This window comes from Phallusia mammillata, chromosome 2 (genome assembly GCF_965637545.1).
Source record: "Phallusia mammillata chromosome 2, kaPhaMamm4.hap1.1, whole genome shotgun sequence".
In the NCBI taxonomy this organism is placed as follows: domain Eukaryota; kingdom Metazoa; phylum Chordata; class Ascidiacea; order Phlebobranchia; family Ascidiidae; genus Phallusia; species Phallusia mammillata.
In genome coordinates, this window is record NC_137253.1 from 28,320,540 (window position 1) to 28,345,251 (window position 24,712).

The following is a 24,712-nucleotide window of genomic DNA, read 5'->3' on the forward strand; positions in this document are numbered from 1 at the left end:
GGCTAGTTATAATAAGTTCTGCGCAAATAGGTTTCTTTGACATTAGAAAACAATAGTGTTTGTAAATTTACATTTTTGTATTTGCAACAAGACTTAAATTTTGATTAAGTGTTCTAATACATGCCTGTTTTGTATAGTGTTTAAGCATAGGTAACTCAAGAAACACTATTTACCTGCAGACTGTTGAGTCGCTGGTTCACCGATTGTCACAAATTGGGTAATTTCTGCAAAAAGGGGTTTAAAAGCAATCTAGTAATACACTGCAATAATTGTTATATGTTTACCCATTGTTTCTGTTTGGGCAGATCCTTCAGTAAATTCTGCGACTTTAAAACAGAGAGTAATATATGGGCATCAATGAAAACAATAAGAAATTATTAAAACAGATCATGATTAATCTCACCTTTTACACTCTGTGTTATATAATCTGTTGTTCTATACATTTCTGTGGAAAAAAATCACAAAATCTATGAACACAACAAAAATATTATTCTGTATGATCATAACTTTTCATGTATTAAATATTAGAGTAAATGCATCAATTGGAATATTATTTAATCTAAACTCAACCTGGTTTGCTTATTTTTTTAGCTCAAATAGTTTTAATTTGATACATTTTGTTTACCTGGAGATGTTTGTGAAGTCGTTTCACCAATTGTCACAACTTCAGTATTTCCTTCAAACAAGACATACAAGTGTTTTTGATATAATATTTTAGAGCAATATGACTTTTTTGTTTGTATGTTATTTTATTGCATTAAATAAAATAGTGGCACCAGTGATAAACATCTTTAAGTGTTTTAGACAGATACACAACAATATTCTGTCCACAGTTACGTTTTTTATCCTACAATTGACTATTTTAATTGATTATTACTTGTAAACAAAGATATATTGTTTTTGATTTCAGTTGACTCTGCAACTAATAAAATTATACTGGTGCCTACAAAACCCCCATTCCTGTTAGAAACATGATTTGTGCACTACATTAGGGTTATATATAAAATGAAATAATGAATGGTGTGTTTTATTTGAAGAGAATAATAACATTACCTATGGTTTCTGTTTGACCAGATCCTTCAGTTAACTCTGTGGCTGTAAAATAAATAAAATTGAAAAAATGGTAACTTTAACATCAATGTTTGATAGATACATTTGAGAAGGAACTTGGTTGGAAAGAAGGAAAAAAACAGTTTTGCAAACACCAGTCTACCTAAGCATATGCAAGTACACAAAGTAATTGGTTATAAGAGAGACATCAACTTCTTGATGTTGTTTGGTAACAACAAACTTGTTGGAATGTTAGTTTTTACTCTTTTGAAAATAAATCTTTCTGATCAAAATTTGAGTTGGATTGATGATAAATAGGGGTTAAATTTGAACAAAATCCTCGTAACAGTGCCTACAGATTTTGTTATGAATGTATTTATAAGTACACAATCTTTTTAAAAAATACCTGTTGTGCTTAAGGTCTCTAGGTAAGTTGCTGGGTTGTAACCAAATAAAATGGTTTTGGACGACCACATATACTCAGATGAATAAAATGCCCAGATTATTAACCAGCAAAGGATCAGTGAAACTTTGAAAGTCATAACTTTGTCTGTGCATTTTTTTCTTATTTGTAACTACTTTAACTGACTCAAAACAAAACTGTTGCGCTTACTGGTTTACTTTTTCAGTTTTATGTTCAGAAATATAATTTACCCATGGAAGTTAGTGTAGTAGGTTCACCCTTCGTCACATATTCAGTACTTTCTGCAAAACAAGATATTGAAAATAAGACAAAACAAGACACAATGTACTTGCAAATGCAATTTATATTTGTTTGGCCAGATCTTCAGTTGTATCTGTGACTGTCAACCAGTAATGTGTCACCATTAATGACAAATATTCATATTTTGTAGTGCTACGTGTGTTACATATGTTTAGCAAAAAACAATTCATCCATTGGAACATTGAAATTGATCTGTTGTGCTCAGTTTTCTGACTTTAACATTTTCATCTTCAGATACTCCCCTTACCTGCGGATATTTGTGTTGTTGTTCCTACCATTGGCACAACTTCAGTACAAAACTGGGAATTTTAACCAGTAGGTGGTTAAATTTATTCCTGTGTGTCAATCTTGTGTATGAATTTATTTCACTTGGTGAAAGAAAAGATGGGAACACAATTGCACTAATAGATTTGCTGAATTTGCATTCCCACACTTTTGTTTCAGGTGCAAACAATGCTTCATATTTACCCATTGATTCGGTTTGGCCAAATCCTTCAGTAGATTCTGCTACTGTAAAACAGATAAAGTCAGATGTAAGCATTTATTTCAACAATATAAAGCAATACACACAAAATTTATCATTATGTGTTTTGTCAGTTGATAAACAGTAACAAAATCTCCTCAAAGTACATAAAACAAAAGTTGTGGTGTTTACACACACTACTATAATTTATTTCTGCACATTTTTATACCTGTTGTACTTGATGTTTCTAGATGAGCTGCTGTGGTTGCAACTGAAAAGGCACATTTAAATGCATGTCAATTTAAGACAACAAACAATTATGGACACTTAAAAAAATTATTTTTTGGGTGTGTAACATAAATGTTTTTATTTTTACCTACGACTTTAATTAACCTGAAACACTTTTGTCCTATGCTTTCTTCAAACTGCTAAACATCATTTACCTGCAAAAGTTTGTGTAGTTGTCAAAAATTTCGGACTTTCTGCAAAACAAAATGTTAACACACAGAAATGAACTTGTAAATTTAACGTAAGAAACACAACATATAAATTTACCTATTGTTTCTGTTTGACCAGATCCTTCACTTGATTCTGTAACTGCTAAACAAATAGAAATTCAGTATATGCGTTTAACATTTTTAATAATTGAAAAAAGTAACACTTGCCTTCAGTGCTCTGTGTTACATATGATGTTGTAGTATAGATTCCTGTAAAAAAGTGAAATTTAAGATTCCAGAAATCAATAAAAGTATTTTTTCAACATAAATTTATGTAGTTTTTAAAACTTGAATTAAACCAAAACATATCAGCTAAGCCACAGATCAGCAACTTTTTGAAGGCTTTATCCTAAATTGCATGGTATGTAAAAAAATACATGACTTTACTTTTCAAAATCTTATTTGAGCTAAATTGAAGAAGAATAACAACTAGGCAGCTTCACACCTATGGGCAGGCTTTTTGAACTAATATACCATATTAAATGCAAAACAAGCATTCATAAACATTTCAAAATGCCATTAACCCGCAGAAGTTTGTGTAGTTGATTCGCCCACAGCCACAACTTCAGTACTTTCTGTAAAACAGAACATCAATAAATATTTTTCACAAAATACACCCTTCTTGTTTTAATACTTAATTGATACACACATTAACAGTGATGGCATTTATGCAGTTTTTTTTTTTTTGTAGACAACTCACCCATTGTATCTGTTTGGCCAGACCCTTCAGTAGATTCTGTGACTGCAAAAACAATATTTACATGCATAATGCAATTAATTGAAAACATTAGTTTTGGGATAACTAACCTCTTGTGCTTTGAATAGTGCTCAGTTCTGTTGTTGTATTGGTTCCTGCAAAAAAAAAAAAAACGTTCCAAAATATCACCAAAATAAGAAGTAATTGAGTTTTCAAACCTGATGGTGTTTGAATATTTGTGTTGGAAAATGCAACGACTGAATTTGTTGTGCTTGGTGTTGTTTGATCTGTTGTTGTGGCAACTTCTGTAGTTGTTACTGAACCCATTGATTCTGTATGATATAAATGCACAGAACAACAACTGCTTAATCAAAAGTGGTAAAACAAAGTGGACATTAAAGTAAATGCTGTTGCATTTTAAAAGTTCTTGGATCCTTCTTTGATAGTTCTTTGATACATCTGTGATATTGTCCCAGCAATATTTTAAAGTACATTTTTTAACTTGTGTTTGTAACTGTAAAATTTGCATAATACTTGCATTTCAAAAGATTTGTTTCAGTTGCTGACAATTTATTGTAGTTACCTGTAGTTTCAGTAATGCTATATCCATCAGTTGATTTTGTGACTGTGAAATAAATAGTAATATATATATATATTGTTATATATATCTAAGCAACAATGTCGATTATTTAAACAAAAACCTTAACCAAGGAAAAGTGTTCATATAAGTTTTCAATTTATGTATATCTTTGTGCTATACCAACATCTATCAATAAGATGAAAAGTATGATTTTGTCTATATAGTTCAACCCTTGCACCCATAACACAAAGTTCCTAAACCATAGAAGCTTATTGACTAAAACGACATCCACTGCCTGCAAATTAATTTTTGTGTTGTAATGTTTTAGTATTTGCACAAATTTATGTAATGGTGGAAAACCCTAGCCACTTTATAAACGCCTCTTTTGTATTTTCCCTCCCTTTTTACATGACTCAGACATGGAACCGCTGCCTAATTGTTAACTACTTTGTAATACTGCAGTAATTTAATTCACTGTTTTGACAATAAACAGTGATAAACAAATACCAAAACATACTATTCAGTAAAAAAACATAACAAAGAAGTGCAACAGTATCTCCAACACTTACAATCATAGGCCACTTTGATTTTTGAATGTCACTATCCAGTTGTTTACTGGCATAATTTTTTTCATTTGAATGAAAGAGCTTTTACCAAAGAATACATACTTTTTGTTTTAGTGGGATTTAAATTTATTTGTATTTGATTAAAATGGTGCATTCTTCTAAAACTGTGTCTATTTAGTCAACGGGTCTACAGCACAAATTTCTGTGAGCTTAGCACATTAGTATGTGACACATAGTAATTTGTTTTTGCAAACATCATTCCAAAAAAGTGTTTAGGTTATGGTTTGCTACAATTATATATATAACAAACTTACCTATGCTGGTTTGAGAATTAAGTGAAGACGTAACGGCGGTAGCTGAATAAAGTTATTTAAATAGTTGTATAAAAAATTAATAATCTTATTGGGGGACACATAAAAATTCGTCCTCCAATAATATTATTTTTTAAAAGGGTAAAACTAAAACAGATTACATTTTGCGGAAATTTGCGCCAAAAATAAAAACAGTAAGTATGCGAATGGCAAGGTTGTGAGGTTTTTATTTATATTTTGATGTTACATGAAACTTTTCATTGTGGTATTTGAAAGACCACTGTTTTTTACATTTAGTTAATGTAATCATTTCTTGCCCTTGTTAAAAGGCAAGCGTTTGGTAATGTACTCCATAGTCCACATACGAGGCATTACCAAAGGTTTAAATTGTTTGGAGGGAATTCCCCATGGGCGAATTTTGGTTCGTACATAGAATAAAAAATTTCAAACAAAAGCCTTCAAACCAGAAAAACAGTTTTGGACTTAACGATACTGAGTGAATTGCAAAAAAGATATGACAATTGGTGCGTCAAAAGCCCACAACCGTTCAAAACTAGGTTTATAAAATGAAGTTTTGTGAAGTTAAATTAGTAACATAAATACCAATATTTAGATTTAAAATTTGTTTTGTAAAGGTGTAGTTGAACCGCGGTTGACTTAATGTACCATTTCAAAGATAAAATTATTACACTATTAGCAGTGGTGGGATTCAGCCGGTTCGCACCGGTTACATAAAACCGTCTCAGGAAAGTTTATGAGATCAGCGAACCAATTAGCCTGACTGGTTACTGCCAATGGACTTTTTAACAGAACCGGACGAAAAGTATGACTTTTGTGGTAGAACAGGCTAACAAAAAAATTGAATCCACCCACTTACTATTATAGCCATAATTTTACTAATTGTTATAATTTGAGTCATCAAGCAATCAGGTAATCGTTTTATGTTAATTTAGCTGTTAATTGCATACACGTTAAGGAGCGCGAATTTTAGAAAAACAAAACCTGAGCAGCTTTATAAGAGTTGATTGAAATTACAAAATGTATTACTTGGTCCAATCGGACAAACAGCAGCAATTACATTACATTTGGCTATAATAATTACATGCAATAACTCTAGCCCGGACTTCGGTTTAAAGGCATCGATAATAACTTATACTTTCACAAAATTGTTTAAAACCAAACACCGGAAACAACTGGCAAACAAACGAAAAGTTCTGATCGGATCTCTGTGCGAGGAAGTCCGCTGAAACGTTGACGAATTCACGAGTCGTTCTTTTTTGCGTTCGATTGGACCAACGGTCATGGAAACGAGATATATGTAGCCTATTAAGTGCTACGTGACGTATGTATTGCAGTACCGAAAACGAAACTCAACTAACCACAAGGATCGTAAACGCCGAGTCGTGAGGGGTTTGATATGAGGTCGAAAAGAACGAGGCTTAACAGGAAACAATATGGATGTCATTGACAATAATGCTAGCGAATATAATCACTCATAAGTGGCAGCTTGTAGTGGAACGAAAAATTCCCCTGTCACTAAATTAGATTCATGTCTACAGATTAGCAATAAACTTGCAAAAAGAAGACGTATTTTATATATCAGTGAAGGTCGGTCGGCATAAAAAATGTCCCGTGCTTAGTCAGCCTTGACCTGTCGTGGGTTTTTTAAGCAAAATCTTGAGCGGTACCGTTTGTTAGTCGTTTAAGATGAGCATAAATTTATGACTGGGTTCAGCATTGAAGCATCAATGCAGACCAGCGATCGTGACATACTAATCTATGAGACCACCGAAGGTTCCCACCGTTAGGCTAAGTTTGTCTAGCCTGGCGCATGGTTTGCCATTTGGAAATGATTTGGCAACAGGCTTAATTCGGTACAACGCCTTCAATGGGCCTAGTCTATGCTCTGATTTTTTAGTCATACATTGCGTATTGGGGTACCTACATTACGTTTGCGAACATAACCGACAAAATAAACAAATGCCATTTTTAATTAGTACTTACCGATTTCAAAGTTTCCGAGCAACAGTACAAATAAAACCAGAGGAGCAAATATATGCGCCATCGCACCCGTTTGCAATTAAATGTCTACTAATGTTCTCGACGCATTGTGTCGTGTTTAAACACGTAGAAAACCTACGGATTTTGGAAATTTGCAACCTACCTTTTTGTGGCTTCCTGAATTTGGTGATTCAGCCTTGCTTTTACGTCACCATGTCAACAACGCGTCATGCTAAACTCTGGCGCACGATGACTCGAGTGAACAGCTGTTAATGTAACTACGCGCGTTGCTTATTGTTTCTTCTGCGCTGTGTTAACCGAAAAACGTCAGAATATATTTTTATACACAACATAGTTTTTACTGTAATGTCGAATAGCGTTATAGTACATCTACGGCAAAACACGGATGATGTGGAACGAAATAGACAAAATTTAAAATTTAACTCTTACAACCACGAAGAAAGTCATCGGCGTTACAAGATTCGACAAATTGCTGTCTATAGATACAGATTTGGAATTAAAGCTTTTTATGGAGCTTTTTCCATGCCGGTTTGACCATAACATAATAAGGGGGCACTTAAGGATCTGTGTGTTTTGTCATACCGTACTAGCCTAATGTAAACACGGCATTATGGGATGGTGGCAGAGCAGAATTGTAAACGGCCTGAAATTATAGCCCGAATCCGAAAGTTCAAGCCTGAAACCTGTCCCGAACCCGAATCGTTTTTGAGAAGGGCTCGTTTAGGCCCGAAAGTCTAATCAGCATGCCTACACATTTAAGCCTAGACCACAAACACAATAGACAAGTGGTCTTAATTGAATAGGGTGTTTTAGGGCTGTTTGACATAAGGTTTGGTTCAGCAACTGGCTACTTATAAAAAAATTAATCAAATTTAAGAATACAGACACAAAATGCAAAGTCAGGCCTTAATTAAGCCCGTTTTTTGAAAATAAACCTAAACCCGAACCCGGCCCGAAGAGACCGGCTCGACTTACAAAATGTTGCAGAGCTGTTAGTAACAATCCCTATTAAATGTGTAGCCGCGATACCACAGCCGTATGGCACAAGCAATAGAGTGCCTTGTCAGTGCGCAAATGACATTTCGCACGCAACATTGTGGAAACAGAATAGGAAGCGTGTGCTCAAGTTAGTCACAACAACTGATTCGACAATACACTCGGTTGTTATATCTCCCACAGGTATATCAATACACATGATTACAAAAGTCATGTGTTCAAAGTTGGTGTTTAATAAACAACTAAACACAATTTTCGTAAAAACGCATAGACATACGACAACTTTGGAGACATGTGCCAAGTGTTTTGCTTGCACTACTGGACCATCGTTTCAGAGCCCTGCTTAAGGAACGCTGTTCTCTAGAAATATCCAAGTTCAATTACAATCGGATATACCCTATATTGAGCTAACGATGACAAACAAACAATACAACTTCCGGAAATATCAGCCTATGTACAAAAGCAGTGAGTGCGTTCGGGGTACTGTTTAGCTACATGGCAAATGTTCCACGATGTTTGTCGTCAATTTCTTATCGGGTTTATCTGTGAGACTGTGACTATAGGTTGCAATACTTAGCTTGAGACCTTTGGGATATAATTTATAACAAGCAATCCATATAGGAACAAAATCTGTTTTACAATTCTTCTTAATTAATGTAGTCCCAAAATATATCAAATTTATTTAGCGGCTGAACCAGGACATGGTGTGGACCTAAGAATTAGAAACAAACGAAGCAACGTTACTCATGTGGAAGATAACTTAGACTGAAGTCTGAAAATGTCCAAACTAGTTATGTAACCTAAAGTTAAATCTAGGAGTGAGAAAAATTCACAAACAAACGTGCGACAAGCCATTGATGGTGCTATACCGAATCAGCCGGTCACCAAGCATTCACCACCATATGGCAAGGCGTAGGCTAGAAAAATCTAGCCTACGCCATGCCATATGGTGGTGAATGCTTGGTGACCGGCTGATTCGGTATAGCGCCTTCATATGGGCCTGGCGTACTGTGATTTATATGTGAGTGTGCCGTGATCGCTGGTCTGCATATAGACGCTTCAGGGCTGATCCCAGTTATGAATGAATTTATGTTCATCTTTCTTAACTTTTTCTCTTTAAGTTATAAATTTTTTTAGGGCATATGTGCAAAGTTATAAAGTCATAGCGCCCTATAACTGAACTGCTAGGCTTTTTATTAAAAACACCATAGGTTGTGCGTAACATTCTATAATAGGAATATGATTTTTTTATACATCGAACGAAATGGAAATGCTATATCGTCGAAAACTTAATAAGTTTAACACGTTTCCCGCCGTAGCATAATACACTCTTAATTGCACGCGAAAATGAAAACGTTAATGTAAACATTATACGCAGTAATATGATAGCCGGCGTCCAACAAACAGTCTTGAATTAATAATCGGTAGATGTCTCCTCTTTCACTGATAAGATGAAAACAATTTTACGTAGACATATTTTGCATCCTTGTGACAGAATTTAAGTTGTTTTATACGATAATCGATGTTTCCTTCACTGTTTCAGCTATAACAACCATATCAGCAATAACTTAGTAACGATTTCTTATAAATGTTTCCCCAGTTGAATATCACAGCAACCATAAAGTATTATAGACCACACAGGATAGGTTAATCCACATTCACCAACCTCTGCTGGAATGGTAAGTTAGCACACACAAATGACACAAACTATAGTTTGGATACACGCAACATTGTGATACCGGAATAGGAATTGTGTGTTGAATATACGATAATAATGCACTCGAATGCTAACTCCCACGGGTAAATCAATGCACTCGTGCCATTTAACGTACGTGAGCTGTTCTAATACGGCAATCTTTTGGAATTGAGTTTTTAACTATTTGTGGCTGTGACAGTCTTTTAATCCAAAAATATATTAATTTTTTTTAAAAAGAAAAGAAGTATGTGAAGGAAGAAAAAAGACGAAGGAAAAAATTGTGTCAATTACTATTTTGCGCTCCATAACCTTGTAGAGTTGCGCATTTGATTCCGGCTTGTTGATTGTGTAGTGCAATTGTGGCGCTATGTGTCTCTTACACCGAGCAAAATAAACTCAACCAAACCAATAGTTTAATCGAAAAGTAAGAAAAACTCAAACAAACACAAACAAGCCCAAGACACGGAATTTACATACGAAATGACCGATACTGTAGGTGTAGGGCAATGGTTCTCGACCCTTGTTTTGTCGGGACCAAAGTTTTTCAAGTGTGTATAAGGAGTCGCATGAAACGATTTAAAAAAGAATGCACGATAACAGCGGGGAAACAACGAGAATCTAAAAAGCGGCAGAATACTTACAGACTCCGACTTCCGAGACACAATACAATAAACAATTACCTTTGTAGGCAATAATTCTTGGTAAAATATCGATTGTGTTAAATAATGATAGTGTTTAAATATGCTACATTGTAACCTTTTAAAAATAGTCAATTTTGAAACATCGATTTTCTTTCTGATGTTGCTTTTGTGGTAGAAGGCCTGGTGAGGGTAGAACAACTAACGTAAGAACTCGCAGTAGTCAGGTTTTAGAGAAAGTAATTTGCAGGAGTTTGCTGATTCAGAAATTATTGTTGTTGAGATATGTATTTGCCATTTTTGGTTATCTTGGGATTTTTGTTGGGTGAACCTTGGATATCTTAAAATTCCTGATTGGAAGCCCCGAGAGTCGGGTGTTCACAGTGGTTCACATTCAAAATTTTTGTCAGCCGGTTCTATCACAAAAGTTTCGCTGATCTCCTAGAATTTTGTGAGACGGTTCTACAGAAGCCGGCTGAATCCCATGCGAGCCGGCTGAATCCCACCACTATGTGTTCATGTATGCAGTGGATTTATGCAGTGGGGTGGCAGCCCTGGTTGGAAGTCCCGAGAGTAGGGTGTTCATGTGTGCAGTGGATTTATAAAGGTTCTAAGCGTTGTGGTGGGATAATTTGAACTCAAGGTTTGTGACAGGTCAGATTTGTTTCTTAATGTGCAGCATTACAAAACATTAAAAAGCACTGCTTTTTATGTTAGGTGGTGATGGCAAGACCATGTCTCATTGATTTGAAAAATATTAAAAACTCTCATTTCCACAACTTGTTTTGATTATAAATATAAATAGATTATGACATGGTTAATAGTGAGATTTTAATTATTCTATAATGTTTACATTTTATCTGTTTACCTAAAAAGATTTAGCAAAAAATCTTATCCCAAAACTTAACTCAAGCTTTTTCTAATTGTTTAGACTACTGTAACCACGTATTTGGATTTAGTGGAACACATAACTCAAAGCAATGTCTTTTACCAAACTTATGAATCGGGGGTTAGTTTTTACTGCATAAATTTTTTTAAGAGTTTTATTGCTGGTGCTATGGTTTGCAAACAAGACCAAAATTTAAATGCACCTTACTTAATGTTTGTTTCTTAGGCTGGATTTGTATCTGCCCCAAAAATTACTGGTTGAAATTAAACCAAAATTCCCAAAGCCAAGTTTATATGAACAACATGATTCTTATCCCCAATTAACTTCTTACTTTTTATTATGAATAACAGTTACATCTCGCATCTTAAGTTGCAATTGGACATACAATGATAACATAAAGTAATAGGTTGAAACATTTTTTCTGTTAAACATGGTAAAACACTAGACAATGAAAAGTATTCAATTGTTCACACATTTACACACAATTCAAGTCACCAAATACCCCATAAAATTGCTTCAAAGAAAAGGTGAGCAATGTAGAAAAAGGATTAGGGTTCTGTTTTGTGTATTGCTTGTCACAATTTTACAATGCACTTGTCACAAGAAAGTAAGTGCTTATAAAAATGTTTATTAATTTGAAATCCTACATATACAATGAAAAGGTGTATTCAATACCCCACGTTAAAACACTTTACAAGCAGTTCAAGTTTTATCTAATATTGCAGTTTTTATTATATTTACCCATGCTAGGGCACAGTTTGGGCTGCAAACTGAAAGATGGCAATTGATAATGTAAAACAGCAAATCCAAAAGTACACTCCATCAGAAAATGATATGGGGTAAAAAAAGGCTAACAAAAAAAATGATTTGGTTCACACGTAATAGGCCTGGCATACTATAAAAAAATTAAAAGTTGACCAACTCAAGAATATGAGTTAAAAATATTGTGTTGATGATGATAATGATGTTTGTTGATATTAAAGTGAATGGTCCATAAATAGCAGAAAAGCTTGCCATGTTACACAATGGGAATTTCCGGTTTGGACAAACTAAAAAAAATGGCATGGTTAACTTGTCATTGTGTTTACTATTTAATAAGCTTCAATAAAACAAAAACAACGAATATATACTTAAACCGCACATACATACCAATCTGTTCACATTGAGGGCTAGTTGTCCATTCTCCACTGTTCTGACAAGTTATTGTGGCAGATCCATTAATTTCATACCCAGCATTACAAGTGTACATGATAACATTTTTTTGATATTGAAGTGTATGGTCCAGAATTTGGTGTAAAACTTGCCATGTTGCTTATGCTGGAAGGATTTGGACAAACTGCACAAAAATATGTAACATTTATGAGATTACCAAAAAAAATTTTCAATTCTATCAGCACAACCATCAAATGTTACTTTTTGTACTCACCAATCTGTTGACATTGTGGGCTAGTTGTCCATTCTCCACTGTTCTGACAAGTTATTGTTGCAGATCCATCAATTTTATACCCAGCATTACAAGTGTATGTGACAACATTGTTGGTTATTGGGGTGTATGTTCCACAATTTGGTGTAAAACTTGCCATGTTGCTAATACTGGACCGATTTGGGCAAACTGAAATGAAGAAAGTGATAGCAGTGTTTGCTACAGGGATTTGTTTTCAAACCTCTGCAATATTAGTGCAAAATTATGTACATACCAATTTGTTCACATTGAGGGCTAGCAGTCCATCTTCCATTGTTTTCACAAGTTATTGTTGCAAATCCATCAATTTTATACCCAGCATCACAAGTGTATGTTACAACATTCTTGGATAGTGGAGTGTATGGTCCAGAACTTGGTGCAAAACTTGCCATGTTGCTAAAGTTGGAAGGATTTGGACACACTGAAATGAAGAAAGTGATGTTGTTGTTTGCTATTGCATTTTTTTTTTGAACCTGTTCAATGTTAATGTAAAACTTTTTGCACATACCAATCTGTTCACATTGCAGATTAGCTGTCCATCTTCCAGTGTTTTGACATGTTATTGTAGCAGACCCAACAATTTTGTACCCGGTATTACAAGTGTATGTGACAACATTCTTGGATATTGGAGTGTAGGGTCCAGAACTTGGTGAAAAACTTTCCATGTAGCTGATGCTGGAAGGATTTGGACAAACTTCAAACAACAAGTATAAAAGAATTTATTTCAGTTTGATATTTTAGTTTGCAATGTAAAAGTATGTATCTAATTTTATCATCCAAATACACACCAATCTTTTGACATTGAGGGCTATTTGTCCATTCTCCACTGTCCTGGCAAGTTATTGTGGCAGATCCAACAATTTTATACCCAGTATTACAAGTGTATGTGACAACATTCTTGGATATTGGAGTGTAGGGTCCAGAACTTGGTGTAAAACTGGCCATGTTGATAATGCTGGAAGGATTTGGACAAACTTCAAACAACAAGTATAAAAGAATTTATTTCAGTTTGATATTTTTTTTTTGATTTACAATGTAAAAGTATGTATCAATTTCTACCATCCAAATACACACCAATCTTTTGACATTGAGGGCTATTTGTCCATTCTCCACTGTCCTGGCAAGTTATTGTGGCAGATCCAACAATTTTAAACCCAGCGTTACAAGTGTATGTGACAACATTCTTGGATATTGGAGTGTAGGGTCCAGAACCTGGTGTAAAACTGGCCATGTTGCCAATGTTAGAAGGATTTGGACAAACTGAAATGAGGAAGTTGATATTGTTGCTTGATACTGGGATTGATTTTTGAACCTGTAGAATATTTGTTTAAAGCTTTTTTACATACCAATTTGTTCACATTGTGGGCTAGTTGACCATCTTCCAGTGTTTTGACATGTTATTGTAGCAGAACCAACAATTTTGTACCCAGTATTACAAGTGTATGTGACAACATTCTTGGATATTGGAGTGTAGGGTCCAGAACTTGGTGAAAAACTTTCCATGTAGCTGATGCTGGAAGGATTTGGACAAACTTCAAACAACAAGTATAAAAGAATTTATTTCAGTTTGATATTTTAGTTTGCAATGTAAAAGTATGTATCTAATTCTATCATCCAAATACACACCAATCTTTTGACATTGAGGGCTATTTGTCCATTCTCCACTGTCCTGGCAAGTTATTGTGGCAGATCCAACAATTTTATACCCAGCGTTACAAGTGTATGTAACAACATTCTTGGATATTGGAGTGTAGGGTCCAGAACCTGGTGTAAAACTGGCCATGTTGCTAATGCTGGAAGGATTTGGACAAACTGGAATGTGGAAGTTGATATTGTTGCTTGATACTGGGATTGATTTTTGAACCTGTAGAATATTTGTTTAAAGCTTTTTTACATACCAATTTGTTCACATTGTGGGCTAGTTGACCATCTTCCAGTGTTTTGACAAGTTATTGTGGCAGATCCATCAATTTTGTACCCAGCATCACAAGTGTATGTGACAACATTGTTGGTTATTGGAGTGTATGGTACAGAACTTGGTGTGAAACTTGCCATGTTGCTTATGCTGGAAGGATTTGGACAAACTAAAAAAATATAGCATTTTATGTGTTTGCTATTATTATTTACAAATATACCAGCAAAATTGCAATATGTTTCTTTATGTATGCACCTATATGTTGGCATTGAGGGCTAGCTGTCCATCTCCCAGTGTTTTGACAAGTTATTGTAGCAGACCCATCAATTTTATACCCAGCATTACAAGTGTATGTGACAACATTGTTGGATATTGGAGTGTATGGTCCAGAACTTGGAGTAAAATTTGCCATGTTGCTAATGCTGGAAGGATTTGGACACACTGAAATGAAGAAAGTTATATTGTTGTTTGCTATTGCAATTTGTTTTTGAGCCTGTTTAATGTTAATGTAAAACTTTTTTGCACATACCAATCTGTTCACATTGTGGATTAGCTGTCCATCTTCCAGTGTTTTGACATGTTATTGTAGCAGAACCAACAATTTTGTACCCAGTATTACAAGTGTATGTGACAACATTCTTGGATATTGGAGTGTAGGGTCCAGAACTTGGTGAAAAACTTTCCATGTAGCTGATGCTGGAAGGATTTGGACAAACTTCAAACAACAAGTATAAAAGAATTTATTTCAGTTTAATATTTTAATTTGCAAAGTAAAAGTATGTATCAGGTTCTACCATTAAAATACACACCAATCTTTTGACATTGAGGGCTATTTGTCCATTCTCCACTGTCCTGGCAAGTTATTGTGGCAGATCCAACAATTTTATACCCAGCGTTACAAGTGTATGTGACTACATTCTTGGATATTGGAGTGTAGGGTCCAGAACCTGGTGTAACACTGGCCATGTTGCCAATGTTAGAAGGATTTGGACAAACTGAAATGAGGAAGTTGATATTGTTGCTGGATACTGGGATTGATTTTTGAACCTGTAGAATATTTGTTTAAAGCTTTTTTACATACCAATTTGTTCACATTGTGGGCTAGTTGACCATCTTCCAGTGTTTTGACAAGTTATTGTGGCAGATCCATCAATTTTGTACCCAGCATCACAAGTGTATGTGACAACATTGTTGGTTATTGGAGTGTATGGTCCAGAACTTGGTGTGAAACTTGCCATGTTGCTTATGCTGGAAGGATTTGGACAAACTAAAAAAATATAGCATTTTATGTGTTTACCATTATTATTTAGAAATATACCAGCAAAATTGTAATTTGTTTCTTTATGTATGCACCTATCTGTTGGCATTGAGGGCTAGCTGTCCATCTCCCAGTGTTTTGACAAGTTATTGTAGCAGACCCATCAATTTTATACCCAGCATTACAAGTGTATGTGACAACATTCTTGGATAGTGGAGTGTAGGGTCCAGAACTTGGTGCAAAACTTGCCATGTTGCTTATGCTGGAAGGATTTGGACATACTGAAATGAAGAAAGTGATGTTGTTGTTTGCTATTGCAATTTGTTTTTGAACCTGTTTAATGTTAATGTAAAACTTTTTGCACATACCAATCTGTTCACATTGTGGATTAGCTGTCCATCTTCCAGTGTTTTGACATGTTATTGTAGCAGATCCAACAATTTTGTACCCAGTATTACAAGTGTATGTGACAACATTCTTGGATATTGGAGTGTAGGGTCCAGAACTTGGTGAAAAACTTTCCATGTAGCTGATGCTGGAAGGATTTGGACAAACTTCAAACAACAAGTATAAAAGAATTTATTTCAGTTTGATATTTTAGTTTGCAATGTAAAAGTATGTATCTAATTCTATCATCCAAATACACACCAATCTTTTGACATTGAGGGCTATTTGTCCATTCTCCATTGTCCTGGCAAGTTATTGTGGCAGATCCAACAATTTTATACCCAGCGTTACAAGTGTATGTGACAACATTCTTGGATATTGGAGTGTAGGGTCCAGAACCTGGTGTAAAACTGGCCATGTTGCCAATGTTAGAAGGATTTCGACAAACTGAAATGAGGAAGTTGATATTGTTGCTTGATACTGGGATTGATTTTTGAACCTGTAGAATATTTGTTTAAAGCTTTTTTACATACCAATTTGTTCACATTGTGGGCTAGTTGACCATCTTCCAGTGTTTTGACAAGTTATTGTGGCAGATCCATCAATTTTGTACCCAGCATCACAAGTGTATGTGACAACATTGTTGGTTATTGGAGTGTATGGTCCAGAACTTGGTGTGAAACTTGCCATGTTGCTTATGCTGGAAGGATTTGGACAAACTAAAAAAATATAGCATTTTATGTGTTTACCATTATTATTTAGAAATATACCAGCAAAATTGTAATTTGTTTCTTTATGTATGCACCTATCTGTTGGCATTGAGGGCTAGCTGTCCATCTCCCAGTGTTTTGACAAGTTATTGTAGCAGACCCATCAATTTTATACCCAGCATTACAAGTGTATGTGACAACATTCTTGGATAGTGGAGTGTAGGGTCCAGAACTTGGTGCAAAACTTGCCATGTTGCTAATGCTGGAGGGATTTGGACATACTGAAATGAAGAAAGTGATGTTGTTGTTTGCTATTGCAATTTGTTTTTGAACCTGTTTAATGTTAATGTAAAACTTTTTGCACATACCAATCTGTTCACATTGTGGATTAGCTGTCCATCTTCCAGTGTTTTGACATGTTATTGTAGCAGAACCAACAATTTTGTACCCAGTATTACAAGTGTATGTGACAACATTCTTGGATATTGGAGTGTAGGGTCCAGAACTTGGTGAAAAACTTTCCATGTAGCTGATGCTGGAAGGATTTGGACAAACTTCAAACAACAAGTATAAAAGAATTTATTTCAGTTTGATATTTTAGTTTTCAATGTAAAAGTATGTATCTAATTCTATCATCCAAATACACACCAATCTTTTGACATTGAGGGCTATTTGTCCATTCTCCACTGTCCTGGCAAGTTATTGTGGCAGATCCAACAATTTTATACCCAGTATTACAAGTGTATGTGACAACATTCTTGGATATTGGAGTGTAGGGTCCAGAACTTGGTGTAAAACTGGCCATGTTGCTAATGCTAGAAGGATTTCGACAAACTGAAATGAGGAAGGTGATATTGTTGCTTGATGCTGGGATTGATTTTTAAACCTGTGGAATATTTGTTTAAAGCTTTTTTACATGCCAATTTGTTCACATTTTGGGCTAGTTGACCATCTTCCAGTGTTTTGACAATGTATTGTGGCAGATCCATCAATTTTATAGCCAGCATTGCAAGTGTATGCGACAGAATTTTTGGATATTGGAGTGTATGGTCCAGAACTTGGTGTGAAACTTGCCATGTTGCTTATGCGGGAAGGGTTTGGACAGACTGTGCAGAAAAATTTGTTGCTCGCCTAATTCATGGTATGAAACCAACTGTACAACATGACATGGCTAAAGTCCACATCCGAAGCGTTAAAACATATTTTGCTAGGCAAGTTTTGGCACTATGGATTTGCAGAACTGTGTCAAAAAATTCGGTGTTTCCCAAAGTTGTGGGGCTGAAGCTGTTGTGGCTGCATGCGTTATTTTTGAAACTTACCAATTTGATCACATGTTGGAGCTGATGTCCACGTTCCACTTGCCTGGCAAGTAATTGTGCTTGATCCCTCTAATTTGTATCCAGTGGCACAAGTGTACCTGACCGTTGATCCGATAGCGTATGATCCAGAAACTGGTGTGTAGCCAGCCATGTTTGACACGCTTGTGGGCGTTCCACAGGTTGTGACTACCACTATCGTATAAAAAATGTATAGCCAGGTAAACGAAACGGGAAAAATGTTGTAGAGTCGTTTTTCGTAGTTGGGGTCGTACTTGATATTTCACACCTAATGCCAAAAGTTTATGTCAAATTTATAAATTAGGCCTTTTCAGTTAATGTAATAAACGGCAGTTGACGTTCCGTTTACCCGTTTGCTATTTTCACTTTTGGTTTAGTTGTCCTTTTTTCCTGGTGTTAGACCTGGCGTTCGTTTTCAGGGGTGTGCAGACCGCAGCCCGAGGACCAAAATTGTTCCGCTGGAAGGAAGTGGTGTGGCCCGCAAAGACGATTTTAAATAAAGTTTAGTTCGATAAACTGTTTTAACGTAGTGTTAACGAGCGATCCTTTTTTGTTTCAGATTCGATGAATGCGTCGGTGCCATTTTTGTACATTGAGTTGAGTTTGTTTCACAGGGTGAAAGAACAAATAGCGAATTAATTTTAATAAAGCTTTAAATACCGGCGCGCAATGTTGACATAGTGAATGACACAATTGGTGGATCACTAACAAACTCCCTACAGCTTTACTGTTTTGCTTTATGTGGCGGTAGGTCACCAGAATATGATTAAAACATGACTGGTGTCTGGAAAATCATGCCGAAGTACGCACTGTACGGTGGTACACCACTCCACCGGAACCGCACCATCGTGCTGGTAATTAATAAATGTGGACTAAACACTAAACGTTATTTTCGATCGTTTCCACTTGTGAACCATATTGCATCTTTGAAATTCACTGAAACTTGGGTGCCAATTTACAAAATTCGAAATGCGGCTTTGCTTGCCATTGTTGATGACATCAGTACTTTATTTTGTGTTTTGTAGTGTGGCGAATTTTTAGCACTCCCACCTTCTTAAAAACTAGACATTAAACTAGAATTAGATTTAAGCCAACAAACTTTCTTTGAAGATTTTCATGTTTTACACCGTTACAAACGGAGCTGATGTGGCCGTAATGTCAAGTAGGTCTCAGCAGCATGAACTCGAAAATACGGTAGTCCGTTATTTTGACCCAAAAGTTTCGTAAAGCTCGAACATTTTTACGTCGGCAGACAGTTGCATTGTATTTGCCCTTCGCGATTTACGCAGCTACATCAGTTTTCGCATTCCTGTATTTTCATGGAAAATATTGTTTTTCATAATCTGATGATGCTAAGTGAGTGAACTTTTACGCATTATCCTCTTTCATCTGACATACAAACTGAATTCCCTTTTTATACCAGATTATATTACGCCGCAACAGCCAAGAGGTAGTGCTTATCATATAGGGACTGTTCGTCACAGTGCCAAATTTAACTGAAAAACATGTTTCAGTGAAGTAGTTGGTTTTTTTAATTCCGTGGTTTTGTGCGCTTTGAATAAGAAACGCATTTTCGGATCAAATGCCTAAAAATGATGGTGGATAAACTAGCATTTTTAAGAAAACTATAAATTAGATTAGAATTAGAGCTTACTCGATAATTCTAAATTAGATTAGAACTATTGAATTACCGCCATTTTGCTCTAATTTGCCCAACTAGACAACTAGAATTATCTAGTTGTCCAAGTCTGTATTAATGTACAACACATAGACTTTGGAATCTTGATATTCTATACGCAGCTTTATTACTACGAACCATCTGCTTTTGAACATGGTTATGGTGTATAACGCTTACCTCTCTGGCATGAAGGTGCACGTGTCCAGGTTCCTGATGCCGTGCACGTAATTGTCGCAGATCCCGATATTTTGTAACCAGCAGCACAGTAGTAAGTCACAGCACTTCCCGAATCATACGGACCAGACGACGGGACAACTCTTGCCACGTTTGCAACATGCGGAGGATTGTCGCATCCTGCGAAAAAAGGTTGTTATTTTTCGACGCACAAATCTTTTTTTTAAATCGTGTTTTTTTCCAGGGTTTTGATCGACAATTTAATATTATGTGGTCGTGGACAAAATGTTGGCTGTGTAATTAGGTATATATGTGTCGCTAAGAACCCCCAACATCCGAGACTACACGCAATATACAAGTTTCTACTGCAAAAAATATAAAGTATACAACTGTTCGTACCTTCAGTCGGCCTACAATCGCCAGCTCTAATGCCCACTGGACAGATAGGCCCTTCACCCAATGCTGAAAAAAATATGTAAAAAAAATCATGAACATAAAATAAGAGGGTAAATAATCAAACAGTTAAACATCATGCAGACGATCGTGATTTTTAGTTGCATTTAATACAACCATTTAATTGATTTGTTAAGGACATTACACTTACCACCCTCTAAGTTTCCCAACAAAACCAAAAACATAATCGTACCCAACACTACTTCCATCGCAGACGGCTGCACATACGTCACTAATGAAAACTGCGCAATGCTTAGAAATATAAAATGTAGAAAACCCACGAATTGTGGAAACCTGTGTCCGTTTGCATGTAGTTTCCTGTATGTCTAACAGCATAGCAAGCAGTGTTTAATGTACCAAAAAATGTTGGATGTCGGTATAGCTCACTTTAAGTCACTTCCTAAATTATTAACAGCAGGATAGTGTGGTGTGTTTAAACAAGAAACCCACATTTGAGGAAATCTGTAACCCACCGCTTAACGCTTCCTACATTTTTTGGTTAGGTTGATCCAACAGGTTCTATGTTTGGTTATCTATAGCTAAGAGCGCTTATGGACGGTGACACAATTAACACTTGGCTCAAAGAGGTTTTATTGATCCAACATTTTTGTTTTACAAATAAGTTAGAAAAAGACAATTCGTGTTTGTTACACTTGTTTGTTTTGCTTTTTTACAAAGCAATTTGAGCAATGCAACAACACATCTTCATCAAAAACGCAGTTCGGGCAAAATATTGACACAACTCATGCGCTTGGGCTGCTGGTTTTGTGATAGGACTTAAAATCCTATAGACCAGTAGTTCTCAAACTGTGCGTCAAGGGCGTCGCAGAACAATTCCGTTTCGTGGCTGTTTGTTGTTGCATCAATAAACACAACTTTAATAATAAGTTTCCTCATTAACTTTTGTTTGCGAGTGTCGCAAGTCCAGAAAATTTTTCCAGAGGCGTCGCAACAAAAAAAAAGTTTGAGAACCACTGCTATAGACGATAACGGAAAACCCGGTTAATTGTGCGGCGCAAATGGACACACATTGGAGTTGGACGTGTCTACTAAAACTAATCTCAACAGAGTTGGCTTAAAATTATTTGCAAATTAACGCTAAAGATTAGAAACCGGTAGGGCGCTGGGTGAACCTCTATATTCAACGACACCAAATCAAATAGCTATACCCTCTTCTCCGTCGTGATCCAAGGTCTGACAAGCACTCCTACATCTAAAATATACAGGATTGTGCATTATTATCACCGCTTGGCGCACCGTTATAACAATTGGCGCACCTTCATATTGTTTGGTGCACCCTTATATCGGTTGGTGCACTATTATGTCACTTGGCGCATATGTATATCGCTAGGTTAAGGTGCACCTACTTTGGACAGGTGTACCAAGCAAAATAAAGTTCCACCAATCGAAAGGAAGGTGCAACAGGCGATATAAAGATGCACTGAGTTATATAAACGTGCACTAAGTGATTTGAGCGATCCTGTACAATTTATATGCACCGCTGCTAAAGCGTATTTATAAAGTCTCTGGGTTTCTTTAGAGTTTCTGATACAGCTGCAAAAATATGGAAGTTTTATGACCTCAGAAATAGTGATGTGCGTAGTGATGCTTTTTAAAACCCATAGACTTATTGTTTGCCAAAAATGTCCCTAAATTTGAAACATTTAATCTTACTTACAGACATATGTGTATACTCGTCAACCTACGCTAAACGCTTTCAGCATCAGACAGGAACAGGTCTGGAACAGTCTGTTCCTGAAAATGCGGCACGTGCTCAAGTTAGTCACAACAAATTCAACTTAATGCAAAACGATGGTTAGATTTCTTATAGATTGTGTCCAATTAATAAATCTCTCCTGTGTGGTTTTAGCGCTTGAAAGTAGGTTTCATTTTTTTTCAGACGTCGACTAAAATGTTAATGATTCAACATGATATGATAACGAATACAGCTGATGCATAATTTACTAGGGAATCAACAAAGGGTTTAAACGTTAGCCGACTATAAACTGCAAATAAGAACACTGACGGCCACTGGTCCAAAGAACCAGTGTTGTGGCTTTACGCCCAGATGCATCAAGTCCTGTAAGTAACAACTGGTGGAAAATGCACAATTGTGGAATTCCGCGTCCGTTTAGATGTAGTTTCGTGTTTATCTGACAGCATAACAAGCAGTATTTAAAAGACCCACACATCTTGGATGTCAGTATAGCCTACTTTATGTCACTTCCTAAATTAATAACAGCAGGATAGTGTGCGGTGTTTAAACAAGAAACCTACAATTGTGGAAATCTGCAACCTATTACAAAACCAGCAGCCTGTGCTCATGGGTTGTGTCAATATTTTACATGAAGTGCGTTGTTGATGAACATGTGCTGTTGCATTGCTCAAATTGCTTTGTAAAAAAGCAAAGCACAAAAAGTGCAACAAACGCGAATTGTCTTGCAATATTTGTTAAAAAAAGTAAGACAAAAATGTTGGATCTAGAAAACCTCTTTGAACAAAGTGTTGATTGAGTCATTGTCCATGAGCGCTCTTAGTTATACATAAGCAAACGTCGAACCTGTCGGATCAATCTAACCATAAAATGCAGGAAGCGACATGTGATGGGTTGCAGATTTCCACAATAGTGGGTTTCTTGTTTAAACACCGTATACTATCCTGCTGTTATTAATTTAGGAAGTGACATAAAGTAGGCTATACTGACATCCAAGATGTGTGGGTCTTTTAAATACTGCTTGTTATGCTGTCAGATATACACGAAACTGCATCTAAACGGACGCGGATTTCAACAATTGTGCATTTTCCACCAGTTGTAACTTACAGCAGTGCTCTTCAACCGGTGTGCACGGTGCACCCTAGGGTGCACCAAAATATGCATGGGGTGCACCAGTACGGAAAGGTATTCAAGGGTGCATCACAAACTTTTCATAAACCATTAATATTTGACTTTCACGATGTTAGAAAAAAGATGTAGGTTTTAACTAATGTATAAGCCAGGTAAACTTTTTTAATGTTTTATCTCTGTGTCAAGTTTAAAAGTGTCTGTGTTACATTTGGGTTATATTAGATTAGGACATCGAATTTTGGCTTTTTCGCCGATGTTTCATAGAAAATTCGCGAACATATGCTTGAAGTATTGGTAGCAAATCAAGCAAGTTTTGAAAGCTCCGCTCAGTTTAATTAAAGTGATGATACGCATAAAGATTTTTCATGTCGCTTTTTACCTCAGTTTACCTTTTAAGTAAACATGGTGCATGAGTTCGTCACAACAACTTTAGGGGTTCACCAAACCAAAAAGGTTGAAGAGCACTGACTTACAGGACTTGATGCAACCGGGCGTGAAGCCACAACTCGCGCATAAAACCCTTTGTCGATTGCCTAGGAAATTATGCATCAGCTTAACTTTGTACATCATAATAAATCATTAACATTTTTGTCCACAGCTAAAAAAATCGCTGAACAACACAGGCGTGATTTACTAACGGTACATATAAAATATACAGGATGGCTTAAATCACATGGAATGCGTGCATCTTTATATCACTTGGTGCAACTTTATATTGCTTGGTGCACCTGTCCAACGTAGGTGCACCTTTACCTAGCGATATGAAGATGTGCCAAGTGACGCAAAGGTGGACCAAGTGATAGAAGGGTTCACCAACAATATCAAGGTGCACCAAGTGTTAAAACAGTGCGCCAAGCGGTGATAATAATGCACTAAGCGATCCTGTATATTTTGGAAGCAGCTCTTTAACAGTACGCTTCTCAGACCCAACGTCGCCGCTATTTGATTTGGTGTCGTCGATTTTTTTATAGAGGTTTACCCAGGCTATCGGTCTCGAGTCTGTAGCGTTCATTCGTGAAATAATTAAGCCAACTTTGTTGAGATTGGTTTCAGTAAACACCTGCAACTCGAATGTGTGTCCATTTACGGCGCACTACTGTGTTTTTATAGTCTAAAACAGGAGTGGGCAAACTACGGCCCGCCAAATGTTAGTAAATTTGAAAGAGTTACAGATTTCAATTTTTTTTTTAATTTTTTTATCTTTTTGTGATTGTTTGTCTGAAAATTGATTCGTTGCGTCATAAGTACATGTCATGAGTGACGACTGCTGCTTTTTAGTGTGGCTGTTAGCAGTTATCTTCGTAAGCGTGGTTGTTAGCTATTTATCTTCGTAAAACGAAGTTTTGCCGCATCTACAAAATAAA

At 36.0% G+C, this 24,712-nt stretch overlaps 2 protein-coding genes and 1 pseudogene across 3 annotated transcripts; all 3 read right to left on the reverse strand.

Annotated features, from left to right (window-relative positions):
* Positions 1 to 11,448: 11,448 nt before the first annotated feature.
* On the reverse strand, positions 11,449 to 16,040 carry LOC145214858 (sushi, von Willebrand factor type A, EGF and pentraxin domain-containing protein 1-like; annotated as a pseudogene). The gene is made up of 15 exons (XR_013857143.1): positions 15,860 to 16,040; positions 15,588 to 15,773; positions 15,316 to 15,501; positions 15,036 to 15,221; positions 14,762 to 14,947; positions 14,490 to 14,675; positions 14,218 to 14,403; positions 13,938 to 14,123; positions 13,666 to 13,851; positions 13,380 to 13,565; positions 13,100 to 13,285; positions 12,827 to 13,012; positions 12,556 to 12,741; positions 12,279 to 12,465; positions 11,449 to 12,178 (listed from the first exon to the last, which is right to left on the reverse strand). The product of XR_013857143.1 is annotated as a sushi, von Willebrand factor type A, EGF and pentraxin domain-containing protein 1-like (transcript).
* LOC145213247 (protein lev-9-like) lies at positions 16,022 to 16,593 on the reverse strand. The gene is made up of 3 exons (XM_080081480.1): positions 16,413 to 16,593; positions 16,098 to 16,318; positions 16,022 to 16,045 (listed from the first exon to the last, which is right to left on the reverse strand). The coding sequence occupies exons 1-3, from the start codon at positions 16,567 to 16,569 to the stop codon at positions 16,022 to 16,024; spliced, it is 402 nt and encodes a 133-aa protein (XP_079937606.1). The 5' UTR covers positions 16,570 to 16,593.
* Positions 16,594 to 16,676: 83 nt separating this feature from the next.
* Positions 16,677 to 18,399, reverse strand: LOC145213248 (coagulation factor XIII B chain-like). The gene is made up of 5 exons (XM_080081481.1): positions 18,181 to 18,399; positions 17,510 to 17,695; positions 17,230 to 17,415; positions 16,957 to 17,142; positions 16,677 to 16,870 (listed from the first exon to the last, which is right to left on the reverse strand). The coding sequence occupies exons 1-5, from the start codon at positions 18,329 to 18,331 to the stop codon at positions 16,677 to 16,679; spliced, it is 903 nt and encodes a 300-aa protein (XP_079937607.1). The 5' UTR covers positions 18,332 to 18,399.
* Between the last annotated feature and the right edge of the window lie 6,313 nt (positions 18,400 to 24,712).

Excerpts from the sequence above, each read along its gene's own strand:
- LOC145213247 (XM_080081480.1), bottom strand. The coding sequence starts at position 16,569 with ATGGCCAGTTTTACACCAGGTTCTGGACCCTACACTCCAATATCCAAG. Across the intron at positions 16,319-16,412 it reads CCCTCAATGTCAAAAGATTG|TTTGTCCAAATCCTTCCAGC; the intron begins GTGTGTATTTGG and ends TGTTGTTTGAAG. Across the intron at positions 16,046-16,097 it reads TTTACATTAACATTAAACAG|TATGTCCAAATCCTTCCAGC; the intron begins GTTCAAAAACAA and ends TCTTCATTTCAG.
- LOC145213248 (XM_080081481.1), bottom strand. The coding sequence starts at position 18,331 with ATGGCTGGCTACACACCAGTTTCTGGATCATACGCTATCGGATCAACG. Across the intron at positions 17,416-17,509 it reads CCCTCAATGTCAAAAGATTG|TTTGTCCAAATCCTTCCAGC; the intron begins GTGTGTATTTGG and ends TGTTGTTTGAAG. Across the intron at positions 17,143-17,229 it reads TCCACAATGTGAACAGATTG|TATGTCCAAATCCCTCCAGC; the intron begins GTATGTGCAAAA and ends TCTTCATTTCAG.